A 13,394-nucleotide genomic window follows, 5' to 3' on the forward strand; every position below is an offset into this window, starting at 1 on the left:
GGCTCCCTCTCCCCGCCCCGCCCCCGCAGTAAAAAACTTCCCAGGCCGCAAGCTTGCGGCCCGGGAAGCTTCTTACTGCGGGAGGCGGGGAGAGGGAATCAGGGCCGGGCCGCACCTGTGCGGGCCACGCCCGCTCCGTGGGCGCGGCCCGCGGGCGCGGCCCGATCCGTGGGCGCGGCCCGTGGGCGCGGCCCGATCTGCGGGCGTGGCCCGCACGGGCGCGGTCCGCGGGGGCGCGGCCCGATGCCCTGCCGGTCCCCAGCCTCGGAAAGGTTGGGGACCACTGCATTATGGGACTCATAGCTCTCCTGTAACCTTTCCCAGTCATCTTGAATTCTGCAACGGTTCTGTTCATGCAGTTAGTTCAGTAAGTTTCATCAGTAGCCTCAAAGCTCTTTGACAGAGAGTATTTCAGTAGCAGATGGCTTGTGGCCAGTGGCAGCTCGTGGCCACAGATGGTAGCTGGCCGGTGGCTAGTCATGGTGCTGCTCCCACATCGGGGTGGCTCATGGTACTGGTGGCTGACAGTGCCTCGCCCTTGCTGCCACGGCTGCCTGCTCTTTGCCACCAGCAGCTGGGTGGAGCAGCAGGGCACCAAAGACATGCCGCTTCTGGCAGCCAGGCTTGTCTGTGGACAGGCAGCCAGATTCATGTCCCCGGGCAGTTTCCCAAATATTAAGAGGAACCATGGATGGATAAGGATATGTCTCTTATGTCTCTCATCTAGTTTATACTCACCACATCAACAAATTTGACAAGTTCAGTGAAATTAGGGTTCTCTTTGAATGATGTTATAACTTCTGATTCTACTTTCTTCCCAGCACATTCAACAATGACCTGTGGCTGGTCAACTTCAAACAAGTTCACACGTTTCAAGTCTCTCAGGCCCCAAAACAAGATCTAAGAAACACAAGGCAAAATAATTGCTTTGTCAAACAGAAATTGAGAGGGGCAAATATGAGGTACACATCACTTCTGATCTCCATTGTGTTACTGTGTGTTGATTGACTCCCAATGATCCTGTGTCACAATAAAAATTTATATCTGATGACATTGTATTCCTCTACAAGATTTCTTAACTACTGGATATGAAGTTCCAGAAAGTAATTATGAATTACCGATCCTAATCCCAGTATATTCTGCCCTGAGACTCTCTTCACAACCCAGTCCATTCACAGTGATTAAAACATGGAAAGTAAAGAATAAAATAAGGGAAAAGTTAAAGTGACAAATATTTCAGAACAAGTTGAATAATCTAGATCATTTTAAATGTTGTAGTATTCTGTAATACCGGTTACAAGGATGGTGTGGTAAAAGAGCCAAAAAGGATTAATTAAGCAAACCTCAATATAACTATCATTAAAAAAAACTTTAAATATTTTAATTATCTATACATTACACATGTACCACATATGTTGCTTTGTCTGCCAAGTGAACAAGTTGCTGAGGTCAGTAAGGGTGACCATCTGGCCCCTTGATCCCTGTCCATCTTGGCTGCTCTGTGGGAGCAATCTCTCCCTGTCATCAGGGAGTTCTCCCTCCGGGTCAGGAGGACAGCTGGAACGGGTGTTTCCCATCTCTCTTTGAGGGAGGCAGGTCATTTGCATATTTTGCCTTCCGGTGGGAAACGCCCCTTCTTCTCCAGTCTTCTTCCTGCCTCGCGAGGGAGCAGACGTGACCTTTATAGGTCCCGAGTAGCTAGTCTACCAAGGAGAAGATAGAAGGAGATTCGACAAGCGGAGCCGCGGGGCTTCGTTTTCGGCTGCAAAAAGCCGCTGCGTAGAGGCTCGTCGCGGCAAGCTAGAGCTCTCCCTTATCGGCTGCGCCGGATCGGGCAGCAGGGCAGAGCTCCGCGGCGGCGACCGCGTGCTTGCCGCGTGCTCCGGCGGCCATTTTGAAGACGCGCCGCGAAATGGCGGCAGAGCGCCGAGAAGGCGCCTTTTCCTCCGAGGAGGACACCGGTCTCCAGGAGCCCCTTGGTGATACCGGGGGTAAGGAGACGGAAACGGGCGGGCCTGATCCACCTACTAAGGCGGCAGCGGAGCAAGGACAGCGCTCCAGGGCTGCTAAGGCCAAGAATCGAGCCCGTCGCCCCCCCAAGCCGTCTAAATCAGCGGCGAAGGAGAAGGGGCCTGATCCAGTCGTGCCTAGCACCTCGGCAGGGAGGCAAGCAGGCAACGAGGAGTCTTCTTCCAGGCAGACCGGGGACAGGCCGGACTCGGGTAATGTTGAGGCCAGTTCTGGCCAGATTTCTTTACCTGCTGAATTATTGTCTATGATTAAAGATACTGTGCAAGCAGAGATTGCAAAAGTATGCCAACAGCTGTTGCCAAGTATGTCCAGGCCCTCATGTTCCAGGTCCCGATCCTCTTCCCCGGAGTCCAGAGCGTCCAGGAGCTCTGCCCATAGGAGGTCTCCCAGCGAGCAACGCCCCAGGGCTAGCTGGCCAACGAAGGCAGCACAGAAGAGGCCTCATTGCTCTCAGCAATCCCTTTCCTCGGAGGAGGAATTGGAGCTCAGGGAGAGGGAAGAAGGTGAATTTATCACAGATGAGGAGGAGGTGGAGCCAATTCAGGTACCTCACCTGGCTGAACGTTTTTTCAATGCAGAGGATTTTCAGTTCTTGCTGAATAAATCCATTTCTATTTTGGAATTAAAACAGTCAGGCTCTGAGGAGCCACCGGCAAAACAGGCTAGGAAATACTACGGCCCATGGGGCAGTGGTGAATTTTTTCCCAAGCCAGAGACAACTTTAAAAAACTTTCCGATGCCAGAATCCTTTGAACGAAAGATTAGGGCTGAATGGGAAAAACCGCTGGTGACAAAGCAATTTCCGGCATTCATCAGAAAGATGTACACCTTACCTGATTATGCTGAGTCATTTCTACAGGTGCCAGTCATAGATGGTCCAGTGGCAGCGCTACAGTCGTCCGGTCTGGTGTCTGAAGACGGGGAAGGCTTCCTGAAGGACGTGATGGATCGCAAGTCAGAGACTGCCTTGCGCAAGGCTCACGAGGCCATGGCCATGGCCATTAGGGCAGCCACATCAGCCTCGGTGGTGGCCAGAGCATCTATGGCCTGGTGCAAGAAGCTGTCTTCCCTTATTCCAGAGTCGGAGGGACGACTACAGGAAGGGACCAGCAGAATTCTTAAAGCTTCCGCTTTTAGTGCAGATGCATCTTTAGACATCGTGGTATTTGCAGCACGAGCTATGGCATCGACAGCCGTGGCCAGGAGGCTCTTATGGCTCAAGGCCTGGCAGGCAGATTCACACTCCAAGACCCAGGTGGTAGCTTACCCATTCCAGGGAGATAAATTGATTGGGGACTCGCTAGATCGAGTATTGGTCGAGACCAGGGACAAGAAGAAGGCTTTCCCTAGACGCATACGCAGGGATGGGAAGCCCTTTCCATCGGCCTTCCGGAGTCAAGGGTCAGGTCCCAGGTTTAGACCGGAAGGCAGAAGGGGGTCCTGGGGTCAGTCAAGGCAGTCCTTCCGCAGAGGGGCCTTCAGCAGCAGAACCAGCCGTTTCAGACAGCAGAGATCAGATCGCTCAGAGGGCGACAAAGGATCTCAGGCGTGACGCTCAAAGCATACCAGTGGGGGGAAGGCTGGCGGAGTTCGCACACGAGTGGAGGGACGCCAGAATAGACAGCTGGTCCCGGGAGCTGGTGCAACGGGGTTACAGCATAGAGTTCAGCCGCATTCCTCCAGACAGGTTCTTTCCTTCCCCCATTTCCAAGGACCCAGTAAAGAGGGAACGCATGATTCAGGCCATAGCTCACTTACTTGCCATCAAGGCAATAGAGCCAGTGCCGATAGGCGAACAGGGTCAGGGAGTTTACTCGCTCCTGTTCACAGTGCCCAAAAGGACAGGGGATTGGAGGGCCATCCTCAATCTAAAGTTCGTAAACATGTTTATTCCATTAAAAAAGTTCCGGATGGAAACGTTAAAGTCCATAGCAGAGGCCTTACAGAGAGGGGAGTTTCTGACATCCCTAGATCTCAGAGAAGCTTATCTGCACGTTCCCATAGCGGCAGAACACAGAAGATTCTTGCGTTTTTACGCAGGGGGGCGGCACTATCAGTACAGGGCGCTCCCGTTCGGGCTGTCCACCGCTCCCCGGGTATTCACGAAGCTAGTAGTAAATATGGTAGCCATCCTGAGACAGGAGGGAATACACATTCACCCGTATTTGGACGACCTGTTGATACGGGCTCCGTCGCTCAAGCTAGCGAGCCAGTTCACGTGCAGAGCGATCGCGGTCTTAGAACGCTTTGGGTTCATAGTCAACAGGGAGAAAAGTTCACTGATACCTACACAGAGACTAGAGCATCTGGGGGTGGAGATAGACACAGTGAGGTGTGCCCTGTTCCTTCCTCAGAGCAAGATACGGAAAACCATTCAGTTAGTGGCTCAGGTGATCCAGGCCAGACGGTCGTCGCTGCTGCAATTGGCAAAGGTACTGGGAGTATTGATTTCCAACGCAGACGCCGTTCAGTGGGGCAGAGCTCGCGCCAGACCTCTCCAAAGAGCGCTCCGACCGTTTCAGGAGAGGATATCAAAGAAAAAGGACGTACCCGTGACGCTAGATCAACAGGTCAAGCTCAGACTCAGATGGTGGACGGTAAGGTCCCACCTAACCATAGGGAAGGTTTTTCCTCCATGGACAGTTGCAGCAGGTGTTCACAGACGCAAGTCTACTCGGCTGGGGGGCCACGTACAAGGGCACCCCGGCGCAGGGTACTTGGTCCCAGACAGAGAGCAAGCAGCAGATCAACGTGCTGGAGCTTCGAGCGGTTCGGTTGGCGCTGAGACATTTCAGCGACAGTCTGCAGGGCACTCATGTATTAGTGCGCACAGACAACGTAGCAGCGAAGGCGTATGTAAACCACCAGGGAGGTTCCAGATCAGGAAGACTACAAAGAGAAGCCGAATTGCTGATGCAGTGGGCGGAGGCGCACTTGGCATCGATCCGAGCGGAGCATATCCAGGGCCTGGTGAATACGCAAGCGGATTGGCTGAGCCGTCAGAAGATCCAGGAGGCGGAGTGGTCTCTCAGCAGAGAGGCTTTCCATCTTATCAAGGTGCAGTTCGGGTCGCCAGTCATGGACTTGTTTGCGACGGCGCAGAATCGACAAGTGGAGAGATTCTGCAGCAGGTATTGGCACCCAGAGGCGGAACTGACAGACGCGATGACAGCAGAGTGGCCCAAGGGCCTGTTGTATGCGTTCCCGCCCCTTCCGGTGCTACCAAGATTCCTTCGGAGAGTCCGGGAGCTCCGCGCAGAAGTCATCCTCGTGGCTCCGTGGTGGCCCAGAAGATGGTGGTTCTCGACAGTAGTACAGCTAGCTGTCCGTCCGCATCTGTCAATCCCAGTCACGCCGGACCTGTTGGCTCAGGGTCCTTGTTTTCATCCCCGGCCGGGATGGTGGAACTTGACCGCGTGGCGACTGAGCGGGCAGCGTTGAACTCCAGGGGCTACAGCGCTGAGGTGATGGACACTATTTTGGCCTCCAGACGCGACTCCACCACCAGGATGTACAATTGTTCTTGGAAGGCCTTCGTCAGATGGTGTAGAAGGCGGGCAGTGCAGCCATCCAGACCAAAAATCAGTAACATTTTACAGTTTTTACAGGATGGCAGGGCGACAGGGCTGCGCTCTGGAATGCTGCGCAGACAGGTGGCAGCCTTGTCCACAGTTCTAGGTCTCCAGGAGGGTGCCCCATTGTCTAGGCATCCCCATATCGTGCGGTTTCTGAAGGGAGCCGCTAGCCTTGAGCCGCCGCCGAGACACTTGTTCCCTACCTGGAGGTTGGGGCTGGTCTTGTCTGCATTGACGAAGGAACCGTTTGAGCCCATTAGGGACATTTCATTGAAGTGGTTAGGAATGAAAACCATTTTCCTAGTAGCTGTTACGTCGGCCAGGAGGGTTTCAGAACTGGGGGCCCTGTCTGTTGACAAGGAGTTATGCAGGTTCCGAAAATCCAGGGTGGTACTCAGGGTAAACCCTTCATTCCGGCCCAAAATAGATTCCCGGTTTCATGTATCCCAAGAAATCAGTTTACCTACCTTTTTCCCTCATCCGGCTTCTGACCAGGAGAGAGAGTGGCATAAATTAGATGTCAGACGTGTCCTTAGAATTTACGTTAGAAGAACGGCCAATATCCGAAGTTCGGACTCATTGTTCATTTTTCTTTCAGGGTCTAAGGTGGGAGAGCCCTTGACTAAGGCAGCCATCAGCAGGCAGGTCAGGGCCTGCATTGTAGAGGCTTATAGGGCTGCAGGGGAGGAGATCCCACAGGGCATCACAGCGCATTCGTTGCGCAGCGCTGCAACGTCGGCGGCCTTCGCTAGAAACGCCTCGGTGGAAGAGGTGTGCAGGGCAGCTACGTGGGCTACTCCTTCCACCTTTGTCAGGCACTACAAGATTCAGGAACGTGAGGCGGAACAGTCGGCCTTCGGGCGTAGAGTTCTGTCGCACGTGATGGACCACGTTGGACCCTCCCTGGGTTAGGGACTGCTCTTGTAAGTCCCGTTCCAGCTGTCCTCCTGACCCGGAGGGAGAACGACCACTGGTCTACATACCGAGAGGGGTCCTTCTCCTCAAGGGTCAGGAGGACAGCTGGTCCCACCCATAGGGTGGTCCATCACTTCGCCTCACAGTTATTGTTCAGTTGGAAAGTTAAAAGGAGTATACCGGCTTAGGCAGACTAGCTAAGTTAGGGCATATGTGTTTGGTTGCCTTCCCGACTAGGGGTTGTGTTCAGGGTAATGCAGATTGCCTTTCAGATTAAGAAGGTGTTGATCAGTGGTCCGCAGATGGACGGCATGACGCTCCGGAAGTTTCGACTGGAGAAGAAGGGGCGTTTCCCACCGGAAGGCAAAATATGCAAATGACCTGCCTCCCTCAAAGAGAGATGGGAAACACCCGTTCCAGCTGTCCTCCTGACCCTTGAGGAGAAGGACCCCTCTCGGTATGTAGACCAGTGGTCGTTCTCTGAGGCACTGAAGGGGGCAGTGCTTAGTTCCTTGATGTGAAGGACCTGGCCAACTACCCCCCAGTTTTTAAGTCACTAGACCACAATGAGGAGTTGTCATCTCTAGTCTTATTCTACCATCCTTAACAGAAATAAGAACCTTTTCTTTCTTGCCACCATAGGAAGCTTTTAGAAATGTCAGTTTAGGTCCCCTGGAAACTAACATTGTCTTCTGAGGCAAAGTTACATCCTTCCAAGTCAACTGGCTTAGAAAAGTAACTCTGATTACTATGAGACTACAAATCATCTATCCTTCTTCAGATTAAAAACACTTTTTCCTTTTCTCTTGGGGAGCATGGGCTAAATTAGGGTTTGAATGTAGGATAGAATGACCACGATAAGACACCAACTTAATGAAAAAGCCAGGACAATTCCGCACATCTACCAATGTTGCTGGATGTCCGCGGCAGCCCAAACTGCTACAATTTGTAGTGGAATGTTGACATTTCGCGCAGTGCAGTTTGTAGTGCAATATTAATGCACCCGTAGCGCTTTGCACATGTTTCTGGCCTTGCAGGAATTGCAAACAAGGCGCTCTAAATTTGTGGTGCTTCTGCCTGCCTCTGTCTGTCAATCAAACTGAAGAGTCAATGAAATGCCCCTTCCCCTTTAAATTTTTTTTTTAATCCAAAAAAAACACATGGCAACGAATATGTGTTAATTCATTGCTTCTGTGCTTCACAAGGAACTGTATTTCATGGTAATCCCCCCAAAAAATGGCTTTTTACATGAGGCTAAACCAGGGGGGAGGTATTTAAATGTTGAAAGTTGAAAGTATAAAGTTAAATACCTTCAGCCGAACGAAAAGCATGCTCATTTGTTTGTTGCTTTATATGGTTTGTAACTTTTATACAACTGAGAAGGCTAGTAAACTAGCTTTCAAACATTAACAAAATGCAAATTGAATATCTTATCTTAAAATCTGTCATGTTAGCACAGAAGGTACCCATGGGATAAGGTGTCATTTAGCCACAGATGCTACACCTATCATGCTGTGTGAGTACCATCAGAAGCAAATATGAAGATTTTGTTTTAAGTTGTATAAACCATTTACTATGAAGCATGTATGAGGAAGTTGACAAAAGCCGATATTAATGCCCAGTTATGAGAATTATTTTCACCCCAACAGTTGACTTAAAATACAAAAAGTTGTAAATTTATAAGAAATTATTCGCAGGGGGGAAAGTCTTAAGGAAAAAGCAGGAATCATTTTACCTCTATGCGAAACTCCTTAAGAATTGGTCTGATTCCCTCAGGGATAATGAATCGTCCAGAACGAGGGTCCCCTAGGTATTCTGGCTCCTTGGGCTCAACGTCATGAGGTACTGATGGCTAGGCAACAGGAAAGAGTTAGGCCACAAAGAGGTATATTCGTTTGTTCCACAACCAAGTAGATATATTGACCCATAAAGTCAGCCATCAATCATAATCATAACCAAGGATTCCAGAATCAAAGATGTCAGCTCTCATTCACCTGGAATTCAGAACTTCTGATTCAGAAAACTTTCCCCATAACACCACCTATATAGGGTCTGCTTGTGATTATTCAGCAGTAAGAGAAAGGACACTTGGCACTCATTTCTTTATTTCACATTTCTAGGCCTGAAAGCCCTCTGAAAATGGCAATACAGGTTCAATGCAGGGTTCTTATCAAAGTTCTCCAACAAAAGCCAGCTCTTCTCATCCATGTAGTGCCTTAAATGCTCCTCCAGCAATAGGACATGACAAAATCAAGTACATCTAATATGGTAATTGTCATTAATACCTATGATTCATAGCACACCTAGTGCCCAGCAAGAATACCCTAAAGTAGGCGAACCATAACCCATTCAATGAAACATGCAACTGCTCTGATTTATGGGTCTGTACTCTGCTTACCTCCAAGTAGCCACTATAATCCAGTTCAATCAGTTCCAAGACAGCAATTAATTCTCCAGCTGCTCGATGTCCTTTATAAATATCACAGAACTGGAGAGCAGGTTTGCTGTATGGCTCATCTACCAGCTTCACCTGTGGAGTAGCAAAAGCTCGGCCAAGGAATTCTGGGGAGCCCTAAGAAGGAAAGGAAACAGACACTCAATGCAAAAATGTCATTTTAGGATGCAAATTATCTATTGAAGTTACTGATGGAAATTTCACACAGAATTCAGTGACCTCGACAGTATCTTATGGAGTAGCTCCTAGCTCTCTGTCTCTGCTGTCCCATAGTCTCACCTGGGTACTTTGAAGCCTCATGTAAGTATATGCAAAACTGGGTACCTAATGCTAGCCAGCTCCAGCCTCCCCATTGCTTTAGCTATTCCACTTTCTCTTTCAAATTCCTCCCCACGCAAGAAAGATATGAAGGGCACAGCTCCCCAGGGTCTCAGGCCGAGGTCTTTCATATCAGCTATGACCTCTTCTTTTTAATGGGACCTTCTGCATGCAGAACAGATCCTCTTTAAGTGTAAAGAATGACCCGTGGTGAGATCACTAGTTTTAACTGTCAAAGAAGTAATATAAGCAGTTTGTTCGCTTTCATCTTCCTGGAGTTGCTTGTCATAATTTCTCTTATCACTCAGATTCTAATACAATAGGTGCGGAAATTAGGTTTGGGCTATAAATAAATCAGCAGCTACTGTAATTTAGAATTATTACAATCTGCTTTCAGGAGCAGTGTTATAGGATGGTGGTTTTGTTTGAGGTTCACGTAGGTAGAGGATTTACCTTCAGGAGATCTCTGTAAACTCCCCCTTTGTACCTGCTACAGGAAGGCTACTGGTTGACCTACAAAAGTCCTTCTGGTGCTTCTCAAACTATTTAAGAGTTGTTGTGGGGAAATAAAGCTGTCATGTATGGGACTATCTGAAGAATCCATCCATTATGAAGAGGCAATTATAGTATCATACAGTTCTAATTTCACATGTTTTTCTAACTTACAAATTTGTTGTGGTCAAAGATATTGATAACAGCAATTGGTGTCTCTGTTTTCAAGTCTTCTTTCTTTCCATCAATAATGAGCTGATCAAATAGAAGTAATTCATTCCACATTGGGCTCAATGTCTCTTCCAAAATCTGCATGAACAGAAATCAGAGTGACCATGGTAGTTTAAACAAAGCATATGTGACACACAATCACATGCATCTTTCATCTAAAGGTAAAGGTATCCCCTTTACCTTTATCCCCTGTGCAAGCACTGGGTCATGTCTGACCCTTGGGGTGATGCCCTCTAGTGTTTTCATGGCAGACTCAATACGGGGTGGTTTAAAAAAAAATACCCATCGTAGAAGAAAAACAGTTTGCTTCTTTTTCTCTGATAGCTTTTCCACTAAAACTCATCTAGATATCAAGCTAATCTTTTCTCTCTGGGGAAGGCTATATGGGTACCCATATCTTTTCTGCCAGGAGGGCAAGCATCTAGGAAGATTGAAGTGGTTTAAAAAAAAACAAAAGATAAGTAAAGAAAAGGTGCTTAAATTCAATACAAATATATATATGGGAAGGCTGGCATTTCAGCAGGACAGTCCAAAACACTTGTTCACAATTCTGTACAAGATATACTTACACTTGTAGTTTGGCACTGATTCGAAAACACCACTCTTGCAAATGGATCGGAAAGGCCGTTGTCATCAGCTGGGAGTATCCCCCGGGCCTGATATAAATGGGCTCGCAACTGAAAGTAACTGAAGTCTAAAAACAAAAGTTAGAAGTCAATTAGTGCCCGAAGTCAAATCATATGATAACAGTGTGTGCGTGATAGAAACAGATTTCTAGCAGCAGTTAATATTAAGAACTAATGTAGCAAGTATGCAAACACGTTTAAAATACTTTTATTTTAAACCATTCAGCCACATTAGTGGCTTCACAAAATTGAAACGGGATTGTTTGTGTTGTTGGCAACCTTTTAAAGGAAAAAAAAAACGAGTACCTGTCTTTTCCCATATTTTTTTTAAAGACCAAAAACTACAATTTGGTCTCTATTTAAAAAAAAAAACATGCAAGGGGGAAAGGGTTAAGACTCCTCTTTCATTATACACCTGGACTTTCAAAAGACTTTGGACAAGATACATCAACCTAGATTCTTCAGTATTCTTAGCATTCATGGGATAAGAAGCTGGGTTATGGATTAAAAACTGGCTAAATGACAGGAAGCGAAGAGTAGGAATCAATTGCCAGTTCTCACAATACAAAGATTGGTACTGGTGATGCACATCGGGACAAAAAATCCCAAATTCAAGTACAGGCTTACGGGGTCTGAACTAGGGTTGTGCGATTCGGCCGCCGAAGCGGCCGTTCCGTCTGGGCGCAGCCAGCGCCGCGCCGCGGGGGGGAGGGCGGTGCCGGCAGCGGCATGACAGCGGGCGCAACCACGCAGGCGCAGAGTTCCGCGCCTGCGTGGTTGCGCCCGCTGTCACGCCGCTGCCGGCACCGCCCTCCCCCCCCACGGCGCGGCGCTGGCTGCGCCCAGACGGAACGGCCGCTTCGGCGGCCGAATCGCACAACCCTAGTCTGAACTCGCTGAGACTGAGAGGGAAAAAGATCTTGGGGCTGTAGTGGATAGCTCAAGGAAAGTGTCAACCCAGTTTTCTGCAGTGCTGAAAATTATATAATTATGGATTATTAGGGAAGGGATTGAGAATAAAAGGGCCAACATTGTGATGCCCCTGTATCGATCTATTGTGCAGCCTACTAGAATCATAGAGCTGGAAGGGGCCATACAGGCCATCTAGTCCAACCCCCTTCTTAATGCAGGATCAGCCTAAAGCATCCAAGTTAAGTATCTATTCAGCCACTGCTTGAAGACTGCCATTTGGGATACTATGTACAGTTCCAGTCATCTCAAAAAGTATGTTGCAGAGCTAGAAAAAGTCCAGACAAGGGCAAGTAAGATAATTGGGAGGTTGGAGCAATTTCCCTATGAGGAAAGGCTGAAGAGTCTGGAATTTTTCCGTTTAGAAAAGAGATGACTAAGGGCAGGGCATGATAGAGGTTTATAAAATTATGCATGGGTGGCAGGAGTTGACAAAGAGAAATTTCCCCCCTCTTGCCAAAATACTACAACTCAAGGCATCCTATCAAACAGTTGAGCAGCTGGTTCGGGGTGGACAAAAGGAAACACTTTTTACAAAGAGAGTGATTCAAATTAAGAATTTGCTGCCGTAGGGTTTAGTGATGGCCACAGGAATAGAGGCATTGAATTGATTCATGGAGAATAAGTCTATCAATGGCTACTAGCCATGGTGATTGAGGGCAGCTTTCAAATTCAGAGGCACTAAGCCTCTGAATCCCTCAGGCAGGAGGCAAGATCAGGGGAAGAACTCCTGCCTCTATGCCCTGTTGCGGGCTGATTAGTGGAACTGGTTGGCCTCTGTGCGGGACAAGATGCTGGACTAGACAAACCATTGGTCTGACCCAGCAGAGTTATTATCTTCTCTTGTTCTCTACATAGCTTCCATTGAGTCAGGTCTGGGCATAGTTGTAATTAAATTTATTAAAATGTTGGGAAGATCCAGCCACAAATCTAACAGAATCCCATATATTTAGAATATTTCCTCACTTGAGCTAGCCTTGCCCATTGACCCTGCATGAGCATTTGATATCTTAACACAGCCCGCGGCGCCACAGGCGCCGAGGACTAAATAAAGCCTTAAGAGCTTTGTGGGAGGAGTTAGGGCGGGCTCTGTCCGGGATGAGGAAGGGTGCCGATTGGCCCCTTCCTCCGGACAGACCATCGGCCGGGCCAATCGGCAGGCGCAAAGTGCCTGCCGATTGGCTCAGCCGATTCCCGCCCTGCCGACAAGGCGTAGCTCGCAGTTGCTGTCTTGCCGGCGGCCTGATGCATCGAGAGGCACTCTGCGCGGCTGCCGGGGGCTCCCTGTGGGGAAAGGCTAGACATACAATGGGCTTTGCCTCTAGTTGGGAAATAAAAAACCCTGCACACTAAAGGGCTACTATGATGTGATGGGTAGACAAGGACCATGGAGACCTGAGTTTGCTTGCCACTAAACCTGCTGGGTGACCTTGGTCCAGTATCTCTCTCTCTTAATCTAACCTCCCTCTCATGGTTGTTGTGACTATAAAATGGAGGTCCTGAGCTCATTGGAAGAAAAGCAGGTTAAAAATACACTAAATAAACAAATAATTCCAGGTTTCAGCCAGAGATAGCCACATAATCAGTCTCCAAACATGCATTATCGTGGACACTAAGACCATATTTATTTTGAATAGGAGAGTATTATTTATGACAGATCCATTCCTTGGTTCCAGAAAAGACTGATGTTCTAGGGAAGTCAATCTGATACTTGACAAGCAGGACAGATGACACTCTGAGATGAAGAGAAGACTAGGGAATTATTTAGCTTTTTCTATGTGT

The 13,394-nt window shown here is 48.5% G+C and overlaps 1 protein-coding gene across 1 annotated transcript in view; it reads right to left on the reverse strand.

Moving 5' to 3' along the window:
* The window catches only part of LOC143836200 (fer-1-like protein 4), a 71,389-nt gene that overhangs the window by 27,101 nt on the left and 30,894 nt on the right, over positions 1-13,394 (reverse strand). The window contains exons 24-28 of the mRNA XM_077335188.1: positions 10,587-10,711; positions 9,961-10,095; positions 8,920-9,093; positions 8,257-8,373; positions 739-900 (exon numbers count right to left, since the gene is read on the reverse strand). Coding sequence (XP_077191303.1) covers positions 739-900; positions 8,257-8,373; positions 8,920-9,093; positions 9,961-10,095; positions 10,587-10,711 — 713 coding nt within the window. The remainder of the gene's footprint in view (positions 1-738; positions 901-8,256; positions 8,374-8,919; positions 9,094-9,960; positions 10,096-10,586; positions 10,712-13,394) is intronic.

This window comes from Paroedura picta, chromosome 4 (genome assembly GCF_049243985.1).
Source record: "Paroedura picta isolate Pp20150507F chromosome 4, Ppicta_v3.0, whole genome shotgun sequence".
Lineage (NCBI taxonomy): Eukaryota > Metazoa > Chordata > Lepidosauria > Squamata > Gekkonidae > Paroedura > Paroedura picta.